The sequence below is a fragment of the Papilio machaon genome, chromosome 21 (genome assembly GCF_912999745.1).
Source record: "Papilio machaon chromosome 21, ilPapMach1.1, whole genome shotgun sequence".
NCBI classification, from domain to species: Eukaryota; Metazoa; Arthropoda; class Insecta; order Lepidoptera; family Papilionidae; genus Papilio; species Papilio machaon.
This window is the reverse complement of record NC_060006.1, coordinates 3177868-3201294: the sequence shown is the minus strand read 5'-3', so window position 1 is coordinate 3201294 and position 23427 is coordinate 3177868. Positions and strand designations below refer to the sequence as shown.

Genomic DNA, 23427 nt, shown 5'->3' with positions numbered 1-23427 from the left:
CGACTTCGTCCGCGCGGAATAAAAAAAATGCACACAAGATAACAAAGTTCCTATATCCGTCTCCTAGTTCTAAGCTACCTCCCCATCAATTTTCAGCTAAATCAGTTCGACCGATCTTGAGTTATAAATAGTGTAACTAACACGACTTTCTTTTATATATATAGATTTAGCAGATTTCTAGTCATTATAGCATATTTTTTCGTCATATATGGCATATCAAGTTAGATACCTCTAAATTACATTTGAGAAGGAATTGATATTGATTTAGACTTATTCAAGAAAGCACAAAGTGATCACTACGTTTTTTTAAATAACAACAATTAGCAATAGCAGAGCCACTTTAATAGGCCACATTTAACACTTTATCAAAATTCAACAATGTAACTTTTTAACGGCGGCCAAAAAATATTATTTATCTATTTGGAGTTAGATCTATTTAGGAAGGGGGAGGTAAAGCACAAGCATACAGAACAAATCTAGTAAACTCTGCTTAGTTTTTAAAACACTTTGAACTATTACTCGAACGTTTGTTTGAAACAGATAAGTCATAATCGTAGGCCATTTTAACATCGACTGACTGGGAGGCAACTGTGACGACCTACAAACCTGAAGGATTTGCTCTCGGTTTATAAGTAAACCGACCGTTTTTGAAGTTAACTTAAAAGTTAATCTGTTATGCAAAATGTCAATTTCGTTAATTAACGATTAACGGATTAATGAGTTAATGCCCAGCTTTGGGTACTGAATATTTTTAAACAAACATGGCTATAGATAAGTACTATATGACATCGCTTTGAAAGTCTGTGTTTAACAATTAATGTTTATTATTTAGATAAAATATATAAACTATGATATCAAATGAACGGAAAAATCTCTAAATATACAAACGACAATTTAGTTTTATAAATGGGAATGTTTAAATGAATGGATGGATTTTTTTTTTTTTTTTAAGGGGATCTCCAAAATGGCTGCACGGATCTTTAAGAAATTTTACAAGCCGGGTAGTCCTTCGTAAAATCAGTCTGTATCTGTATATTTTGTAATAATGTTTTATTGAAATTTACATTATTACATATATTTAGCATTTTATTTTAGCACTTTTTTTAAACTAGGCTATTTTGGCATATTTTAACAGCTCATTTAGCACATTTTGAAGTACCGGAGGTGGCAATAGTGTCAGCCACTGTCAGCTGTCAGTTGTAGTGGTTGTAGTTTATTATTTGTTTACGTTTACATACCAAACTTGAAATTGATTAAAATTTTGAAATATATGTGTGAAATTTATACAAAACACTTTTTAAAGTATCGATTTATTTATAACTTACACAAATAAATTTATTAAAATGGAGAATTTAAAAAATATTTGGAAACCAGAATGTAAGTATCTGAAAATTCTAAAGCCAATAAAACAAGTAAGCAAAATATCTTATTATATTTATTTTATTTCCAGTATATCGTATTCAATTAGAAGCACCTACGCCTAAACGTTTAATTTGTGAAAATTGTCCGGACCGTCCAGAATTTTATGGTAAAGAATATCATGGTATTATGGGACATAAGGAGGCATCGCTTTTACTTGAGAATGAGCCCAACGGAGCGTTCTTAATTAGAAAAGGCAATCAGCACAATGATTTCTTCACTTTAACGTGGCGGTTTGTATGATTAAATTATACATTAAAAATATGATCCAAGTTAAAATACACTTAAGTTTTACAGCTTATAAGTAGTAATTAAGTTAAAGTTAATTGTAGACTTAAGCTTTTAAAAAAAAAAGAGAAACATACTAATGATTGATTTATTTTGTGATCAACACAGTCTATAATATATTAAAACAATAAGAACAGTTGTGTTTTATAAGAATCAGTAAGAAAGGGGTGATTAAGATTTTGTAGTTGTGATGGGAGTTGCTTAGTTTTCGAAATTTGTATTGATATACTTAATTATCTATATACAATTTGTGTATAAACACAATATATGAATAACATAAGCCTAACTTCCATATTACAGATTCAATGATAAAATACATCACTACAAGCTGTACTATGATGGTACTCATTACATTAAAGATAAAAGATATGACACAATATATGACCTGGTAGCCGACGGCTTGATCACATGTCACATGGAAATTAAAGCTCATCATATACTTGAAATGATCAATTCTAGAACAAGTTATACTGATAGTCCTTATGTCACTCTAAATAGACGTAAGATGAATACATTATCACAGATGCATAAGTGAGTATTAAAAAATAGACTAAGATTTCCGCTTTACAAAGATGCTATATACCCACTAAGTTATTAGGCTTGATGAGAATGGCATTATCATTGCAATTAGCAATAAAGAAAATCATACATAAGTCAACAGCTATAGTCCTACAAGGATCTTATGGCTGTTTTGACTATGAAAGGTTGGAGCTTATGGGCTAATATACTTTATATATAGAATAACTAGCTGTCGCCCGCGACTCTGTCCGCGCTTATTTAAAATTATGTTCTACATCTGAGCCAAATTTCATCAAGATCCGTTGACCTGTTCCGGAGATACCTTCGAACAAACATCCATCCATTCATTTAAACTTTCACATTTATAATATTAGTAAGATATCTTGCTGTTTCAATTGTTTTTTCAGTCACTTATAAGTATTTTGGTTTCTCTTAGGGCATCAAATAGATCAAGTCCAGTTATTAATAGATTAGAAACAACACAATCTGATGTAACTGTGAAACAGATAAACTATGATCTGACACCGACTATAGAAGATATTCCATTATTGTACAAATACTCTAAGGCGCACACATTCAAAGTTCATACATTTAAAGGTCTTAACTGGTGTGAGTTGTGTGCAAATTTCCTATGGGGATTTACTGCACAGGGTGTTAAATGTGAAGGTATTTATACCAACTTATATCTTTGGAAAATAACAATATTAGATGAATTTAGGGTTCATTGAAAATCGGCGCTGCGGTACCCGCCGCAGCACTTGTCGAATGAGCACCTTTTCTTTTGAATAAATGTATTTCTTTCTTTCTTTCTTCCTAGATCTTTCAATTAATTGGCCTGTAAGTTCACTTTAATATGCAAAATATATGCATTGAATGTGTTAATATAACAAATTTTACTTTAGTGGAGATTTACAACAACACATTTCATATCATGGACTATTAATATTTTTTTATTCATAACATGTTCAGTATTACTGTGTAATTGTTCACTTGGTAACTTAATTATTAAAAAAAATCGTGTATTATTTTAGACTGTGGCTTCATAGCACATTCAAAATGTTCAGAGAGAGTTCCCAACCATTGTCTGCCAGACTTGAAGAAACTTCGTGGTGTATTTGGTATTGATTTGACTACGTTACTGAATGCCCACTCCAGTACGTTACCATTTGTTGTGAAGAAGTGTGTGAATGAAATTGAAGCTCGCGGCATGGACTCTGAGGGGATCTACCGTGTGTCCGGATTTGCTGATGAGATTGAAGCATTGAAAATGGCCTTCGATAAGGGTATGTTTAAGTTTCATTCAAAGCAATATTATCTTTAATCATAAAAATGTAGCCAAGTATTTATTTAAATTCTTTATTCTTTACCATACTATATTGTTTAAGTATGAGATTATCAAAGTTAAAGTCCGCGAATCCATAAAGATTTGAGTTGAGTTGTAATAAAGGTAGGCAACGCATCTGCATTTGCGAATGTCTATGGGCAACGGTCGCCTCGCTATTTCGGCGATTCAGGTATCCGTTTGCCACCTTTTGATATAAAAAAATAATATGTAATAGTATATTTTTTTTTGCTCCAGATGGCGAAGCGACGGATTTAAGTGTTTACAGTAACATAAATGTGATAGCGGGTACTTTAAAATTATATCTGCGGTTACTTCCTGTGCCACTTATCACGTACGAGGTACATCCTAAACTCGTAAGTGCCATACGTGAGTATCTTAGATTTTTTTTTTCACAATTTGAAATGTGTTAGTTGTATATTGACTGTGGTAACTTTTACCAGTATTTTGAAATTAACTAATAGTTGTAACCATTACAACTAAGCTACACTTGTGGCATGACCATGGTGTCATTGGTTGTCTGTACCTCTAATCACTGAACTATTGGTGCTTCAGTTTCGAACTAGTGTACTTTAATCTTACAAAAATTATGAATGCGTAAGTTTAGATGGATGGATGGATATTTGTTAGAACAGAAGGATCTTAATGAAATTTGGAACAGATGTAGATCATAGTCTGGAAGAACAAATAGGCTAGATTTTATATTTTATTCCGCGCGGACGGAGTCTTACCATATAGATGTTGCTACTTTGTGGTGCAATTTAGTTTTTGTAATTTATATTAAGCGACATTTCGGTAACAAGAGCAACATTCTCAAACTCAACTCAACAAATTCTCAACTTTAAATGTCATAGGCAATGTTCCACTTACCGGGAGGATAGCAAGCACTTTAAATTACTACCGTTATCTGATAGAAGGCTCCTATTAGATATGGGTTTACTTTACGATATCTTACATAAATTAGATCATCCAACATTACTAAGCCGTATAACATTTTGCACTCCTAAAAACGTACTAGAAATACCGTATTATTTTATACAACATATCACCGAACAAACTATGGAAAAATTCTATATTAACCAGATTACCTCACCTTTATAATGAAAACTTTAATAATATAGATATTTTTCACTTATCAAAAAAGAACTTTATAAACAAAATTATTTGTAATATTAATATAACATAAGTCACAGGTATAAAGTAATGTACAAAGGTGGGCATTAACTCGTTAATCCGTTAATCGTTAATTAACGAAGTTAACATTTTCCTTAACGGATTAACTTTTAAGTTAAATTCAAAAAGTGTTAACGCTTTTGTTAACTTCCGTTAAATTCTACTTCCGTTAATTTAGTCCGTTAATTGTTACAATAGACACTTATTGACGTGTTGTCGTTTTATTTAAATTATGCATCAGGCTACATTCGTAAGTTCGGCTATGTTCGGCGACCGTCGGCGAGTCGAATGGTGAACGAGAACGAGAGAGAACGAGAACGAGCGAGTGTGATGCATGTTATACAATACACCGAGCGGCCGGGATAGACGTGATCAAAAGAGTACCACAGAATCCTTGTTAGAAAATAGTGACGATTTAAACAAACTTACCTCTATCAAATATTGCGAAGTTTAGGCGCTAGACACCTTCAAAGTTTATTAATTATTTCATATTTACACAAATGTCTCGAAAAGTCTTTATTACATTTTATTCACATTGAAACTTTCTTTTTCATTTATTTAACATCACTTTTTTTAGAACAAGACTTTGTTATAAAATCAACATAAAGTTCGAAAACACTTTACTCTTAATACAATAATTGTTATACGTGAGACGCAAAATCTATTAAAAAAGATAAACTCTGCGTTGAATTGCAATCAAAATAATCGAGAGTGCATTACTCTTCAACGTCGCCGTCGTACCTAAAATACAACTAAACTTTGTCAACAACAAAAAATATTAAAAAAAAATAGTTTATGGTTCATTTGAAAAAGCGTCCAAATAGGATTTTTTTGTCATTGCGTAGATAAGAAACAAACAATGAAAAATAAATTTTAAAAATTCGAAAGACGAAATGTGCACGCAATAAACGTTCCTCAAAAACAAAAGGGATTTAGGTGTTTATTACCGTCGTTTGTTTTTTTGGGGCTTCTTCGTAGTCAACGAAAAATAATTTTACATTTTAAAAATATGAACAAAGGATCAAATGGACAGCCGCACAGAGAATACGATAACGAACTCGATGGATTTATGGCCCCAACCCTTCTAATTGTCGGGGATGCACGTGCGCTGCGCAAAGACAATAGCGAAGATAATTTGTTTGTTTACAAAAAAAGTATACGACAAAACGAGAAAGAATGAGGAAAAAGATAAAATAATTGTGTTAGTGAAATAATGTTAAACTGTGTTATACTAAATTTGATATATGAAATGTCGCCACAAGTGACCTTTACAAAAAGACATCGATTTTTTTACGTATATCGAAAGTTTATTTTAAAATTAATCGAACGTCGTTGAAAATAATTCAAAACATATTCTTACTAATTAACTATAACGATTATATAGGTGATAAGAAAGAGAGAAGACATCACCCGCGATCGGTTTTTTTTTTTATTTTTTTTTTATTTATTTATTTATATTAAACAGGGTACAAAATACAAAGTTATATTAAAAGTGTCTATGAACCCATCGTGGGTTTGTCCAGACACTTTGGTACTACGCTATGAAATATAACTGAAGGTAAGTTTAGATTAATTTTTTTAAACAGCAACTAAGTGAGATCGCTCATACCGTCATATACAGGGTGCACAACGGGTAATAATTATATAACGCTCAGGATTTAAGATAGTGGTTTTTAAGTATGTTTTTTAAATTTTTGTAGTTTATGTTATTTTTAATTTCTGAAGGTAAATTATTTATTAATGTTGGAATTATATATTCTGATGTACGCATACCATAGATATTGACATGTTCTGGAATTGACAATTTTTTATTTGTTATACTCCTAGTTGTAAGTTTATGATTAATTGGAAGCTGAATTTCAGTCCGAAAATATTGTTCTACTAATAAGTTATATTCTACTTTTTTATGTACTGGAATTACTTTACAATGTTTAAATAGTTTTATAGGGGCTTTAGAATAATTCTGTTTTATTTTCGCTGGTGTTATTAGTTTTAAAATTTTATATTGTATATTATATATTTGATTTAGGTATGTTTTATAAGTTGTTTTCGTTATATCGTGTAACTTATGCTCTATACACTGAGAGTAATTTAACTTGATTTAACATATAACAATAGATCGGACGATAGATCATTAGATGATAGAAGTTATCGAAGGCATCTCAGTTGATTGGTTTATGTGTTGATATGTGTCACTGGATTGGTTATATAGTTTATTTATCAATGTTATAATAAGTTTCCTCTGATGTTAGAAGTTTTATTAATAAATCTATATTAATAAATAAAAAGTACGTAAAAAATTATAAGTCTGTTCGTGGGTCCTTAGCTAAAATAAAAAAAAATACTACCAAATTATACATAAAATTAAATGTTCAGTTGTTGGAGTATGAGCAAATGAATATCCGGGTGCAAATAGTAACAGATAAATGTAAATACTGCACAAAAGTTTTGATTGTTTTTTTTTTAATATTATCACATGTCTTAACTGTTTAATAGAAAATTTGTGTTGTCTAAATTTAGTTAGCTCTCTAATTCCGTGACGTCAGATTGTCCATAAAAAATTTACTGAAAAAGTCAATTGTCCATCATTGTCAGTGTAGTATATAAGTTTGTGTAATTAGTGCATGCTATGTCATTATTATGGTACAGGCATTAGTACATCGCTCCTATTGTCTAAATTATATTTTAGTATATTATATAACTAAACTATAGATAGGATTAGTGATCGCCCGAGATTTCGTAAGCGCAGTAAAAAAATAGCCTAAGTTCTATTGAAAGTCTCGACAAAATCGGTCCATACGATTCGGAGATTATTCGTATGGCTATTTCCCGCTTGCGCCTTATACTCGTAATATAAACAAAAATTAACTTTAAGTGTTAACTTTAACTTGCGTTAAATTTTCGTAAATTAAACGCTTTAACGATTAACGAAGTTAAATTTTTATTTAACGAATTAACGATTAACGAAGTTAACTTTTTGATTAACTGTGCCCAGCTATGGTAATGTATAATGTCTGTCTGCCAAAATGATAGTGTAAGACTATCATTTTGGCTACTTATAATGTCGTTATACACACTATTAGCTAAGTTATCACTTGTATGTATTCTTTCCGCTGTTATTACTATTTTAAGATAATTTTAAGCTGTTGTGTATGTAGATAAAAATAAATAAATAAACATTTTGGTTTTGCACGTTGTTTTTTATCTTATCTTTGAAATTGTATTGTAGAAATGAAGACAACGAGTCTTCAAGTGACAATGTTACGCGAGTGCTTAGACCTGCTGCCGCCGGCGCACTTCAACTGCTTGCAGTACATGGTGCAGCATTTACATCGGTATGTTTTTTATAGTTTTTTTTTAATATATTGAATAAGCTAACGCTTGACCACGATCCCACCTGATGTTAAGTGATGATGTGTTAGAATGCTACCTTATTAAATGCCTATTTACTCTACTCTTGATGGTCTCCACATCATACTTGGATGGAAAAACAGACGCCAGCAACTTTGTCGTCGTGATCTTAAAATAACATACGGAAAAATTGACTTCCTCCTTTTGGGAGTCGGTTAACAATATTAAATTCCAACCAATTTACGAAATGTTTTAAATACGATATGGATTATTATAAAATGTAGAAAGAAACGTTATTTTTATCACGGTTCAGCTTTATAATAACCCAAAAACATACATATAAAAACATAGTTAACTTAGTTTATTCAAAGAGATGTTTTTGTAACAATGTTTCGCCAGTGGAAACTCATGTAGGTTTGAAACATTGTTAGAAAAACTTTATAAATCTTGTTCTTTTCTTACCAGCGTGTCTCAACTAGCGGAGGTGAACAAAATGAGTGCACACAACTTGAGCACTGTTTTCGCGCCAACTTTAGTAGCAACTCCACAGGCAATTTCTGATTTGGCGTCAGAAATACGAGCGTTACAGACCCTTATAGAATATTGTCCACAGATATATTATGGAAATAAGTGAATGTAATTCCAAATTAATGTCTAAATCTTGAAAACATATGTAACTCAAATTCCATACAAGGTCATTACGCTATTTTATATTTTCAATGAATGTCCTAATTTTTTTAGAAACTTTTAGTTATACATAATTAAGCATATTGTGGGTTTTTTTTTTAGATATATTTTGAAAGACTAGTTTTAGATGATGTAATGTTGACATTATTTAGACTTTAGTTTGGAACTCTTATATTAATAAATAAAACTGAATTATTTAAATAATAGAGAATAAACAGCAATGATATCTCATATAATTGTGGTATACATTACTAGATTTAAATTCTGAATAAGTAAGGTTATAAGTGGATGTATTTCTCAATGTATTCATCTCTCAATGTATATCAATTTTTGTTTGACGAAGGAGGGGCAATTTTAGAAGACTGTGCGAATATGACATAATTTTTTTTTCTAGAATAAAGTTTAATATAGTTTAAACCAGTGATTTATAAAGTGGTCCAGGAGCTACTATGGAAGATCCCACAGGCTGTGCGATGCCACGAGATAAAGTTGAAGAGTTGTGACAGAAACATAGCACAGATTCAACAAAACAGTGTACTTTTTAAAGAGATGGTGAGAAAAAAAGTTTGAAAATCTCTGGTCACCAATACAGATTAAATACAATAGTAGCTATTAGTGGTGTAACAATATATCGATAATTTAATGATCTGTATCAATTGGCAGTATTGGGCTTCCATAGAGTTTGACTGCAGTTGAATGGAACTTGCTAATTTTTTTTTGTGAAGAATTCAGCAAAAAGTTCGACATTAAATTTTTGAGCTATATGTATTAAATAATTGCCTAAACGTAATAAGTATTATTTCTTATACGATTTCGAAACAATAGCAACATTTTACTTAATTTTTTTAATTGTTTAAGCTTACTACCAATTAATGTATTGCTTATTTATATGTTTTCTATTGTGACTTCTGTTTCTAAAACAAATAAGCTTAAATGGTCTGATAAGAAAAAGAAATTTTTCTGAGTACAATTATATTTGTTTAGAATTGTCATGGATTTTCTACTTCTATTGTAAGGATATTAAAATGTAACATGATTTATTGTGAAACAAAATAATGCAGTGAAATAATGTAATCCTTGATTTTTTTTATACTTTTATATTTAACTTAAATCTTAAACAAATACTTAATAAAATGTATTATTTTTTCCTTTTCCTCTTTGGTTTACTGTTTTCTATATCAGATGTATCAGTTTGAAACTTTTTCAAATCGGCACAAAATAATACCTGAAAATAAAAACGATACATTTGAGATGATGTATTTTATAAAAGAGGGAAAGGTAATAGTAATTTACTAGTTATTTCATCATCATCATCATCATCAGCTCACTATACGTCCCCACCGAGGGGCTCGGAGCCTACCCCAAGTTAGGGGTGACTAGGCCATAGTCAACCACGCTGGCCAAGTGCGGGTTGACTTCACACATATCATTGAATTTCTTCTCAGATATGTGCAGGTTGCATCACGATGTTTTCCTTCACCGTAAGAACGTCGGATAAATGTACATATGTAAATCGAAAATCGAAAAACACATTGGTACATGGCGGGATTCGAACCCAGGACCTGCAGATTGCAAGTCAAGTGCTTAACCCCTGAGCCACCGACGCTCTTGTTATGACTAGTTATTTACTGTCTTCAAATTAGACACAAATATCAGTTTAGTCTAATTAATGTTTTGTAATAATTTCAATTAAGCAAATTATTGTCCAGTTCTTACACACAATCAACATCGCTAATCCATACCCTCAATTAGGCCATTGATTCTTAAATATAGATTGGTTTTATATTTGAAACTTACCGTATGAGCCCAACCGGCCATGTCACCGTAAAGTTGTCTAAAATGATCACCAATTTCTGCATACATTTTATCGGTAACATTTTTCTTTCCCCTCAGATGCGGTAAGTAATTATGTGCGGCTATCTGATACACGTGAGTATCTACTGGTAATGCTTCCAGATGGTTTAGTGACATCAAACATATGCAATCAGCTACCTGCAATATTTGAATAATATTTGAATCAGAGAAACTACAGACATACATATATCAGCACAATAATCTTTGTATTAACAAGATGTGAAGTTAGTTATATTTTATATATTATATACATACATTGATTTGTACTTATATAGAATTATTCATTTATTTATATAGTAAATAAAGTTTGAGTGTATGTATGTAATATTGAAAAAAAAAACATAATTTACATGATGCGAAAATCCAATTTATAAAAATTTATTTGTTTGTACGCAAGGCCGCGTTTGTTCTGAGTTATCTATGAAATTGCTGGACCGATTTTGATGGGACTTTTGGAACGAAGTTCCTTATTGGAAATTAGTAGATATGTGTAGAAGAAGCTATAGCTACTTTTTTGTTATTTTTTAAATTTCGAGGCTAACTGCCATAAAGAATAAACTAGCTTGATCGTGATCCCCATTTCATTTTATCTGGTGGAGCGGTCGAAAGATTGCCACACTTAAAATACGAAGTGCCTTTGTATTTTAAATTTGGGCATAATTGCTCAAATGTTAAATCATAACATGAGAACTGTCAATTAATAATTTGTAAATGTTATTTTGTTAATTAAATACAACCTTAGGACCTATGCCGCACAGTTTCATAAGTTCTTGTCTGGCATCTTTATATTTCATGTTCTGCAAGGTGTCAAACCATTCCTCGCCGCCCCATTCAACAATTTGTGCAGCTGACTTTTGTATAAATTTCGCCCGATAGCCAAAACCTAGGTCACATAACTTTTGTTCCACCTAAAATAAAATATTTATGATGATTTCATTTTACAAAAACATTGATTTTCATTCATTTTGTAAAAGCTATCTTCCATCACTTTGTAAGTTATCAATTTCCAAGGCATGATTTTTATGTGTGAAAAAAGTCAACTTTTTCACTTTGAACCTATAGATCCCGTAACAGTAGCTCTAGTAGCGCCCTCAGCTGTGTTACATTTACCTGTGACCCAGACAACTTGTTGACATCGGGGAATGAATAATATTTTACTCCTTCATATTCACATATTTCTTCACCATAAAAAGTACATAACTTTTCTACCATACTTGATATTCTGAAATAAACCTGCTGTCAATACAAAAATTATTTTTCGGATATTTTAATTGTATTTTATAAAGAAATATAAAATTTAAATCTACATTATTATGACATTTTAGTTCACTTCTCATAAAACTATTGATTTAATAGAAATGGGCACTTTTTAATTTGTTTAAGCTACATTACCTTGAAATATGATTATTTTGACTGCAAATAAAAGAAAAAAGATTCTCAACTGGCTCCTGTGCAAGCATTCTGATACCATAAAACTGTTTACAAGCTGTCTTGAATAATGTATCCTTTTCTGACCATTCCTCATAGTATTTTGTTAATGGTAGTTCTAGACGAAAATACTTTTTCAACATAACCTCAAAATTGGGTTCATTCGCGTCTTTACGCGTTTTGCTTTTTATACTTTCCGGAGGGTTTTTTAATGAACCTATAATTTGATATTGTAAAAAGTCTTCACTTTGTTTTAATTTCCATACGGTTTTACTAAATATACCCGTCCATTCATCCTTGTCTTTATTATGGGTCCATCTTAAATAAGAAAAGTATTTTTTAGTTTCAAGCTAGTCTTAAACAGTGAGAATTTTTTAAATTAACGGGTCGATTACCTGAAACTTTGACCGCCATTTAGAGTGCCGCGTAGTTGTAGTTCATTCCGATTGCAGAGTAATTTGTTCCAATTCATAATAAAATAATACTACCACTTTTAGTACTTTCATTTAACTTGTTAAATATTGAGAATGGTTTTAAAAAAGTAAATATTTATACAATTATAATTGACAGCTGACAGTTGTCATTGTTATCATTTATCTTTTTTTCTACGGAAGAGGCAGTATGGTTGAAAGACTATATATACTATAGACACACATACTACAGACTATAGCCTGCGTCATGGGCGAAAAAAAAAAATCATTTATCTTTTTTTTTATTTATAAAGGCTTAAAGGCATTGGATATCGGCGATATCGGTGTCCTTTAGCATTATCATTTATCATCAGAGAGATCTTTCCTCTACCACTTAATCATGAAATAAACTTTAATAGTTGGTAATTTCTTTTTTTAACTATTCGGCGTAGTAGTTTCATCATACATTCATTATTATACAAATGTAACTACAAATCGTATACAATGTTACACATTTGGAAGACACGTAAAAAATGAAAATTGTTAAAAATAAAATTTTTATTTTCATTACTTTTCTTAAAATTAAGGCTTACTCGGAAGAAAAAACTAAATCGACTTTGACAAAAAACCAATGACGAAAACATACATTTTCACATTACTCCAATACAACAAAAACATTGTCCATTAATTATAACAAAAATGCAGTAAATATATCACGTATTATTTCATTACGAAAATGCCATATGTCTTTTTATCCACGACTTGTATTTAGCAACGTCCGTGAAGATGACGTATTCGTCGAGATTGCATGGCTTTTCGGCAGATTTGGCTGATAGAGCAAGAGAAACTATGCCACGGACTCTCCATCGGCCGTCGTCCAAGACAAATAGTCCACCGCCTGAGTCACCCGCACATGGGCCCGAACCATCTCGATTACCTTAAAAATGAAACAAAAATTGTACATTCATAGATAGATTGAAACACCCTTGGACGTTCCATACGGATTTTCCTAGTTATCACCACCATCTTATAAAGCAAGCCATTTTTGTATAATTATAAAGACCTTCGCAACTAAAATTAACACACCTGCACATAAAGTGGTGTCAGATGTGAGCTTATGGAATTCAGATCTAGTCGCCCGACATTCCCTGTTCGTCACGATAGGTAATCGGATCATTCTGGGATCGCCATGCCCACCTTTGCCCGATTCGTTGTCTCCCCAACCGGTAACCTAGAATAAAATAAAAGTTATATTACCCGGTACTTAAGTTCTGTCCGACATGTCAGATTATCAATGAACTTAGTGTTGAGCAATATAAAAAACCCACACGTAATCATAAAGGTTTAATAAATACACATATTACTATAACCGAAGATTAACTATCCCACTCAGAGACTTTAAGCTGTCCCTTAGTGGTTAATGATACTGTATGCGGCAGTATGTATTTAGAATTATTAAAAAAGTAAATACTTATATTACCACTCCAGTGTGTCCAGCTATGCGGTCTAGATTATCATCTGTGCCCCACAAGCACGCCGGTTTGATGTTACTGTTGAACTCTACTGACTTCTCCAATGTGAATAGTGAAATATCATCTGAAAAATTAATTATAACTTAATGGCCGGCTTCTGAAGTTTCCATCTATGTTTTTATGAGTGATTGTTTCAATACAGTCGTCTATAAGATTTATGTTCAATAAATTTTGTTGTGTTTCTGTGTATCAATAGCGATGGAACCGATTAGTAGTTCATGCATGAATTTAAAAAGTTTTCAATCTGCATTTCGAAAGAAAAAAGCACACAACACAAAACAAAAACTCTTTTGGTTAATGAGTGGTTTTTTTTCATTGAATGTACTTTAAAAAAACTCGCGTTTAAAGTATTACATTACTTATCATTAACTTATATCACATATTCATATAAGTACTCACTTGTAAAGTTAACTTTGCTGTAATTTTCGTGCACATCCGCCGCTTGGAGCTTTCTCATCTCAACGTCTCCGCCCCATTCGTCCAAGTTGTAAACGCCTATCTTCACGATCATGTCTGACGCCTGCTTGTTAGTCATGCAGTGGGCAGCTGTAAATTATGGAAAAAAATAGCAAATAACTAGAATTATTCACAAAAAACAAAAGTTTTTTTTTTTCGGTAATCCTATGAGTTTTATTAATGTACTTGACCCTGATTTAGTTTCCTTATAAAATAGTCATCGACCAGTTACAGTTTCTTAGGTCCTTTGTACAAAAAGGAATTTAATCTTCAAAACTCGGCGATTTTAGTAGCTAGGCGACTTACGCACTGCAATGTCGTAGATCTACCTCTATTGTTGGAACAAAATGTCGGTGACTCGTGCCTACGCACGCTTTAGTCGCCTGTTTGGCGTCGTTAGAAAAATTGCTACGAATTTCAAGATGCAAGAGCATGTCAACTGTATAGACAATTTAGTAGTCGCTATGACTATATTGACCGAAGAGACGCGTCGACGATTCAACGTTGTGTGTATGGAGCGCGAGCAACGCGATACTGGCGAAGCAAGAATAAAGTATTAGTTTCGAAAATTTAATTTGTCTTGTGTACGAAGGGCCTTATATGTGTCCATAGATAATGTTAGTTTACCTGTGAGGACATGTCGGTCAGATATCAGAGTTCCTGAGCACACGAAGGTGAGCGTCCGTGCTACGGTCTGGTAAATGGCGACGAGCCAGGGCCACTCGCCACGCGGGTACGTCTGCCCGTGCCAGATTAGGGGCACACCTATTTTGCCTTGCCCGCATTGTATATTAGAAAAGTCCTCTGCACCAGAATTATTGTCAGAAACACGAGACGATGTTCCGGAATCGCGATCCCTGTTGAAAATTATACTTGCATAACTCCCTTCGCTCTAAAACTCCATGTTTATATAAATAATTAAACAAGGATCAACATGAAGTCACTCAATTTAAACTCAGAATTGTAATTTTATCAAAAGCATTTAGCACGAGTTTAAGAGAAGAACGAGGTGATCAAATGACCTATTAAAGTTTGACGCATATTAGTTGGCGGTAAATGCTTATATTAAGAGTACGGAGTAGCGTACTATGATAGAGCATTTATCAAGTTTATTTTCTTCTTCTCAGTCGCTTCAGTCTTTATAGACTGGTCGTGGTCACTACTGCTTTTTTCGCACACACATGTAAGGGGACATCTACTGCGGCTCTGACCTGGTCTATCCACCTCATGGGCGATCTACCTCGTGCCCTGGTGCCTTCCACTTTTCCCTGCACTACTAACCGTTCAATGGATACATCATCATTGCGTCTACATACGTGACCAAAGTAAGTGAGGATACGAGCATGGACAATTGAACATAGGCGCTGTTTGATTTTAAGTTCTTCAAGGATGGATTTATTGGTTCTGAATGCAGTTCAGGATATACCCAGCATTTTCCTCCAGCACCACATCTCGAATGCGTCTATTTTTTGTCTTTCGCTCTCTCTCACGGTCCACGTTTCCGCTGCGTAGAGGAATATGGAGAAGACAAGTGATCGAACTAGCTGGGTCTTAGTGGCCTTGGTAATGTTGCGGTTCTTCCATACTCTCTGAAGCTTGTCCATCGCAGTCCTCGTAATTGCTTTTCTTCGCTTAATCTCGTCTCTGCAGCCCCCAGTGTTCGAGATCAATGCTCCTAAGTAAATACATGACTGGACCATTGAGCAATTTGCAATCTTTGTGACCTCTGGCGAGTTGTTGGTGGTACGGTCGACAATCATTATTTTGGTCTTATTGCGGTTGATCTTGAGGCCAAATTCGAGACTGACGCTCTCCATTTTTTCGAAGAAGTTCTTCCATATGGTAGGCACTAGTAGCAAAGAGAGTTGTATCATCGGCGTAGCGCAAGTTTGAAAATTTTCGGCCACCGATGGCGATTCCATCCGTCCAGGTATCAAGAGTACGTCGCATTATTAATTCCGTGTAAATGTTAAAAAGTAACGGTGAGATAATACATCCTTGTCGAACGCCTGAAGTTATTTTAAATTTATGTTACTTACGGTTTTTGTACTGGTGGTGGAGTGGGCGGCTTTCGTCGAACAGGTGTCTGCGGAGGTTTCCTTATTGGCTGAACAGCTATTGAAGGACCGTTACCAAGTAAGGCATCATTATCAAAAAAGCTTGATGAAAAATTAATTGAATTTCTAATTGGTCCGTTGAAATTGTAATCTGTAATTTTTAAGGTAATTTGCTACTTTATTTTTGATAAAATGTTTTAGTTAGCAAGTGGGTTAGATTGTTCATATTCTTGTTCTATTGTGTCCCCATATAGCGCAAACAGCTTGATTTAAAAGTATGAGTTCTCATTAGGTTCGTATCGTTCTCTAGGTCTCCATAGAGTTAGTATCATATTTTTTTTAAATCAAGTATTTACTAATTATTATCTTGTATAGTAGTAATAAGTAGTACTTACGAAATAATCCTGCGGTTGTCCCTTCCTTAAATATCGCAGGTATATTGTGTATAAATCGGTCATTCTGTATGTTATATTTGATAGGCGTGAATGTTGATGGTCGGGTATTTCCATAAATAATTTTGGTTCCCGAGTTCGCGTATAGTGTGTGCTGAAGAGATATTGTTGTCACGTAATTACTCGTCTCCAATGTATCTGAAAATGGTGCATAGAATTAGTTTAATTGAGGCTGTTTCAAAGTCGAGCAACAATCGGAGAATTGCAATCTATCAGAATACAGGTTTCTAGTCGCAGGAATTTATATTTGCTACTTCTTTGCTTGTATCACTCTGCTCTTTTCTGAATAAGTATTCATAAATCTTGTGATTGCAAAAAATGGTGCCGTTTGCCACTTTCATCTTCATTCCTCTTTTGTTTGAGATATTTGAGGTCAATACTCGTTGTTTTTACTATAAAATTACCTGGGCTATCCGAACATACAAGATCTTCGTTTACATATATAGCTGTTATCTTGGGAAGTGGAGAACTCACTGGCAGGTTTACTCTGTATTGTATAGTTTGGCCTCTATTGTAATCCGTGATTGCATTGGCACCTCCATAAGGTCGGATGTTGCCAACGTATTCCTAAAAAATTAAAAAAATGATCTTAATTTCTATACATACTAATAAATTTAAAAAAGTAACATTTCGTACACATGAAGTATTTGCGTTGCTGGTGACGAAAATATAATTTTTAAATTTTTGTCTGTGTGTTTGTCTGTCCGCAAGTTAATTCCAATACATTTCCTTAAATTTTGATTGGACTAAAATTAATATTTTTTTCTAAAACGGCCATGTTGTGCTTCATTGTATTAAATTAAACTAAACCGGAATCCCCAACTAAATTCTTGTAACGATTTTCCTTATTTGTCAAATTAATCCTTAGCCATATATTATCCACAGGTACTTCTTTGGGAAGTCCAAGTGTTTATTAAACAAATTAATAATAATACCTATTTTAACAATAGAAGAAAAATGTTACTGTGTATCGTTTATTCTATCAGTTTTTTTTGTGTAAAGAAGAAAGCAGTTAACTTAGCTGAAACATAAAACAAATATGAGAAGAATAAAGTTATGAACCTAGAACCCTGTGTAATTTGGTAGCATTCGACGACTTCTTTTTTCAAATTTTCAATGGACAACGTAATTTTGAAACAAAACCCATTTAGTAATGCTTGAAATCAAATATGCTTAGTAATAAAACAAAGAACGCCATACGAATCTTGATTAAATATATTACGTCTCGCTGTCTGCCGCGGACGGTAAAAAATAACAAGTTTGGATCCTCTTATTAAAAGAATCAAAACCTGCTTAGAGAAATCGCACAGCATCTTACAACGTTTATCGCATACTTGGTAAAAAAAAAAATTAAAATAATTTAATATACAGATTATTTTTCTTTTCATACACGTACTTATTGTATACTTTTGTGTTAAAATTAAATTAATTTAGTGGATTTAATTAATAATACGTAGTTACCGTGTCCAAGGAAATGGGATTCCCCGGCGTCTGGTCGCAGGTCGCCGGTCGCGGCGAAGTCTCGTGCGGCCGCCAACGACTGGCATTAGTAACGACGGTCAAAAAAGTCACGCGACCACTTTATCCGACCAAATAAATAATGTCCCAAAATTTATTTAAATTTTACATTACATTTTTATTTTTAATTTTAGTAGTTATTTTAAGTATTATTACCCGACTGATTCAGGGGGGTAATATTTTGACGCGTATTTATATTTGTATGTATGCGGTTTTGTACATATGTAATAAATAATAAATAAGACAATTTCAGCCTTAACGACTGAATCGAATTTGACGAGTGAGGTGTTTAGGATTTGCATTATTTTCCGGAATGTCAGGAATAAAATAAATCGAATTTGTCAAATCTCGTTTTTTTTTTAAATTAGTTAAGTACTTAATTAAGTTAGAATCAATTTGTGTTTTATTTTATTAAAACTAAACAATTCAATCGTCTATATTTTTAAGCATCTAGATGAGTGGAAAACCAAACTTGTAATTTCCACTTAGTATAAAGTACTATTACAACATTATAGCTAAAGTTTTTTTTTTTTAATTTATTACATCCGCCGAAAAATAGCCTTGTTCATAATTTGACCTTTTACATACAACCTTTGTATAAAATTATATTTGATCATTTGCTAAACGAGTTTACAGTAAAGCACGGACGATGCCGCATCGTAGAAATGTCGTTACGAATAGTTTTGATACTTTATAACCGGCTGCGATTTAGTTTTTCCCAAGATTTACAACACATTATTAAAACAAATCTACATCACTGACGTAAATTCCGCTGGGTAAGATACATCTAATCTCTTTGATAAGAATAAAAATAAAACCTATTTTATTTTGTTCACAAACTACTAAAACCCAGTATATTTTTGTAATACAGATATTTACAATATATTTCGTAATTTCGCAATGCATCTGTCGCAGTCATATTGTATAATCCGCCGTATTATATTACGGCTAGCTGTTATCAAAAACAGAGCCGTTTTGATTTTCGTCCGTCTTTCCTAATCTAAAGTTTTACCTGATTTTCTGATTAATAAAATTGATTTTCATTTTAAACATTGTTTCATTTTGTAAGTATGGTATAGATTAAGTACCTACAGATTAAATATTAGTACGATGCGGCTAAACGTGGGCAGCCTTATTGAAGAACGTATTGTAATGTCAATCCGGCTACTCGTTGAACCGCCGCATTACAAAACGGCCCTGTTTTTGATAACAGCTAGCCGTAATGTATGTAATACGGCGTATTATACAATATGACTGCGACAACAAATAAAAAAACTCATAGATGATGAGTTTGTTTAAAAATAAATTATGTTTTTACGTTGGGTTTTTAATGTAGAAACACTATACAAAAAATATATCGTCATCGTTTTAATTCTGTCTAAAACAACTATGATAGTGGGATAGCGTAGCATTCTATGGGGTTGTTATTAGGAGGGAAGAATTGCATATGACAAGAAGAACTTTAAGTATGAGTGTGGAGGGCTACACCGGTAGAGGTAGGCCTAGGAAGAGATGGATTGCGTGAAACATTTACATACATTTTTTTTTACCGTATAGTACATTTCTTTTTACCTTACATTAAAGTGTTAGTTGAAGTTCTTCGCTATTAGTCCATTTACCGATTCAAATATCGGCAATCAGCATAATACCATATTACTGACTTAATATTATTAAATACGAAAGTTGGAATGTGTGTATGAATATTTGTTACCACGTAATTACAGACCAGCTGAATATTTTTATTTGAATGAATATTTTTGGGAGGCAAGCTAAGATAGGTCTCTGCGCAGCATTGCGGAATTGCCAGGCGTAATATGTTACAAAGCAATAACACGGTTAATATGAACCGAGGCATTGACCAATGAAAAAAAAAATGTATGTTGTTTTTTGGAGAAAGGTGCTCAGAAACCATACATCATATAACATGACAACCTTTCAATTTATTTTAATCATACATTTTTGGGACGCTATACCGCAATGAAAAACACGTTTAAGTTTTATTTTTTCAGTGTTCTGAGCTGGGTCTTTTAAAATTAGAGTATATCAGTTAGGTGTAAAAAAAATATTGTTACAAAAACTGGAAGCTTCTTCCTCAAAAAGTATCTCATTGTTTATCGCTTATGAAAAGTTATTCATAGGAAAGATTTCAACGAGTTTTGTTTTTACTCCATGCACGGTAATGCCTTGTTGTGAGATCATTATTCTATAATCGTGTTGTAGTTTATTATTGAAAATCTTAAGGTTCGAAAATAAAATAAAATAACTCTTTTTGAAATAATTCCCTATGAATTTCATCATGTAGCTATTTATTCCGGTTCGGTATTATATGACAAAAGTTTATGTACTTAAATGTTTATTTTCAAATGTAATCAAAGTTTTGCTCTCTGAAAAAAGTATTCACTACTTATTTATTTAGGACGTAAGAATATTGGTATAAATATACTTGAACTTTTAGTGCGATGAACCCTTTTACTGCAGTAACATTGACACGTGGATTACCACTGCCATGTAAAACATTTATTTTTATTTATCTCATTACTAGCTTTTACCCGCGACTCCGTCCGCGCGAAATAAAAAATAGAAAACGGGGTAAAAATTATCCTATGTCCGTTTCCTGGTTCTAAGCTACCTGCCCACCAATTTTCAGTCAAATCGATTCAGCCGACTTTCTTTTATATATATAGATATATAGATATCTTATCTAACTCTATTGAATGGTTTTTTAATTAATTTTATTATTAACACGTAAATTACTAAAATTGGTTCAGAGTTCAGGCATTTCAGTATTTTTACTAAGTTGTCCACCATAAATACACCGTCTTTTGTTTTGTTCACAATTATTATTCTTGTTCAAAGACATTTAAAGTTGAATAGAAATAACCTGTAAATCATTGAATTTTTTTAATAATATTGCCCTATTAAAATAAATGATTATAATTATAAACGAGTTATAAACTTAATGTTAGGTTTCATAAATAAAAACCCTATAGGAATCATATGATTTAATTTTTTTTCCTGTACGTCAATCATACATGGTAAGTTCTTAATAACGTAAAATGAAAATAATGTACGTAACACTTTATTGTGGATCTCCCCTGCCGAAGTACTGGTGTAAAATATAGAGTCATCCCAATTAAAATCGAGATAGTAATAAGTTTTTGTGTCGTGTTTTGTTTCGATATGAAACACACGGCAATATCTTTGTTTCAAGCATAGAAAATTTTTCACTACCCAATAAACCAAAAGCAGGTTACTCGCGTATATAAAACAGACCGTTGACTGCATTCTTAACGCGAGTTAATTCTTTAATTAAAATCGCTTCCCACTTAGGATTCTATATCATACAGCAAACTCACATATTGTGTTGCCTCGTATTATCTTTGAAAAAATAGAGACAAAAATATGTGCCAATTCTAGAGTCATTTCATCATCATCAGCTCACTATAAGTCCCCACTGAGGAGCACGGAGCCTACCCTAAGTTAGAGTTGACTAGGCAACCACGCAGGCCCAGTGCGGGTTGGTTGACTTCGCACATATCTTTGAAATTCTTCGCAGATAGGTACAGGTTGCATGCATACTCACGATAATTTCCTTTATCGTGAGAACATCGGATAAATGTACATATGTAAATTGAAAATCGAAAAACACATTGATAAATGGCGGAATCGGAGCCTAGGACGTGCATATTACAAGTGAAGTGCTTAACCCCTGAGCCACCGAGTGTCATAACAGTTGAAATCTACAATAACAGCCATAATTAGTACGATGGTGGATGCATGTTGCTATGACAAGTTTTTCACTTAATATTATATTACTTAATATTCCTCTGCCGACACACTTATTAAAACATGTTGTTATCTCTGTCTTTTCAAAGGAATTGAAAGGGATGATAACATATGCTTATCTAGATTACGTACGCGGTGTTACGAAGTGCGAATTATGTTAGATGAAGTGCAAATTGTAAGATATTTTTAGCACAGGGAAATCCCAAAGAATATTCCCGGTCGCGGGAGTAACAGATGTCCAGTCTCATTACTCAGTAACGGTATTAGAAACTGACGGATAAATGAACAGCTGCTGGTAATCTATACACAATTAAATGTATCATAATAATAAAATATTGTTAATTATCTTGAGAAATAATTTATGGAGATCTTTAATATATCGGAAAGTAGGTAAGTATATATAAACTAGTTAATATATTTATGTAAAACACCATTCTATAAAATATAAATACTGCATTTAAATGCTACGATTATTTCGTGATTGTTTTAATTTGTTTCTTATTTGTAGAATAGAAATAGTCAGTAAATCCGATTTACAAAAAAATAACAAAACAAAATTTAATTAAGTATCTTTTAAAAAAAATATGCGGCAGTATACATTCTATAAAAATTAGAATAAATGGGATACAAATTGGGACACGGTAAGCAATTTTTACATCATCATGAACAACCTTTACCCACTGCTGGACATAGCAGTCCTGAATTTTTTACATAAATCATTTAATTTTAGTACTAAAATGGAAACATAAAATTTGTAAAAGTACTTACAGATGCTAACTTCGCTGTTATCGTAAAATTGGTTCTAACTGTTATTGTTGATTTTCGTCCATCGGGTTTCAATGTTAAAAGTCCATATACACCATTATCGTCATTTTTGTACTCAAAAATATCAGGACAAGGAGATTGAGCCTTCGCAAAGTGAAGCAAAGATATTCCTATAGTCACGAAAATATTAATTGAAACACAATTCATTTTATTTAAAATTTTAAATAAAGATAATAATATAACGCGCTATACAATTTGCATTTTGATTACGTAAATTAAATTTAAAACTTTTTCCTGTTATTTATGAACGGACAACTTGACGTGTCTTCAAGTCTCCGTACAATGATACACTGAAATGTCAGTCAACTTGGGTTCACTTTTTCACGAATA

The 23427-nt window shown here is 32.5% G+C and overlaps 3 protein-coding genes across 3 annotated transcripts; 1 reads left to right on the top strand and 2 right to left on the bottom strand.

The window, feature by feature from the left end:
- The first annotated feature begins 1343 nt into the window (after positions 1-1343).
- On the top strand, positions 1344-8790 carry LOC106712614 (beta-chimaerin). The gene is made up of 8 exons (XM_045683238.1): positions 1344-1377; positions 1451-1652; positions 2008-2238; positions 2663-2892; positions 3258-3509; positions 3806-3937; positions 7971-8076; positions 8558-8790. Exons 1-8 carry the CDS (start codon positions 1344-1346, stop codon positions 8724-8726), a joined length of 1356 nt encoding a protein of 451 aa, XP_045539194.1. The 3' UTR covers positions 8727-8790.
- Positions 8791-9917: 1127 nt separating this feature from the next.
- Positions 9918-12661, bottom strand: LOC106712621 (N-glycosylase/DNA lyase). The gene is made up of 6 exons (XM_014505235.2): positions 12457-12661; positions 12026-12379; positions 11744-11855; positions 11371-11541; positions 10577-10771; positions 9918-10004 (listed from the first exon to the last, which is right to left on the bottom strand). The coding sequence occupies exons 1-6, from the start codon at positions 12531-12533 to the stop codon at positions 9918-9920; spliced, it is 996 nt and encodes a 331-aa protein (XP_014360721.2). The 5' UTR covers positions 12534-12661.
- Positions 12662-13063: 402 nt separating this feature from the next.
- On the bottom strand, positions 13064-23277 carry LOC106712607 (proclotting enzyme). Its single transcript, XM_014505222.2, has 9 exons — positions 23041-23277; positions 17373-17535; positions 16912-17106; positions 16499-16667; positions 15087-15316; positions 14403-14549; positions 13952-14067; positions 13558-13702; positions 13064-13408 (listed from the first exon to the last, which is right to left on the bottom strand). The coding sequence occupies exons 1-9, from the start codon at positions 23242-23244 to the stop codon at positions 13200-13202; spliced, it is 1578 nt and encodes a 525-aa protein (XP_014360708.2). The 5' UTR covers positions 23245-23277; the 3' UTR covers positions 13064-13199.
- Positions 23278-23427: the final 150 nt, after the last annotated feature.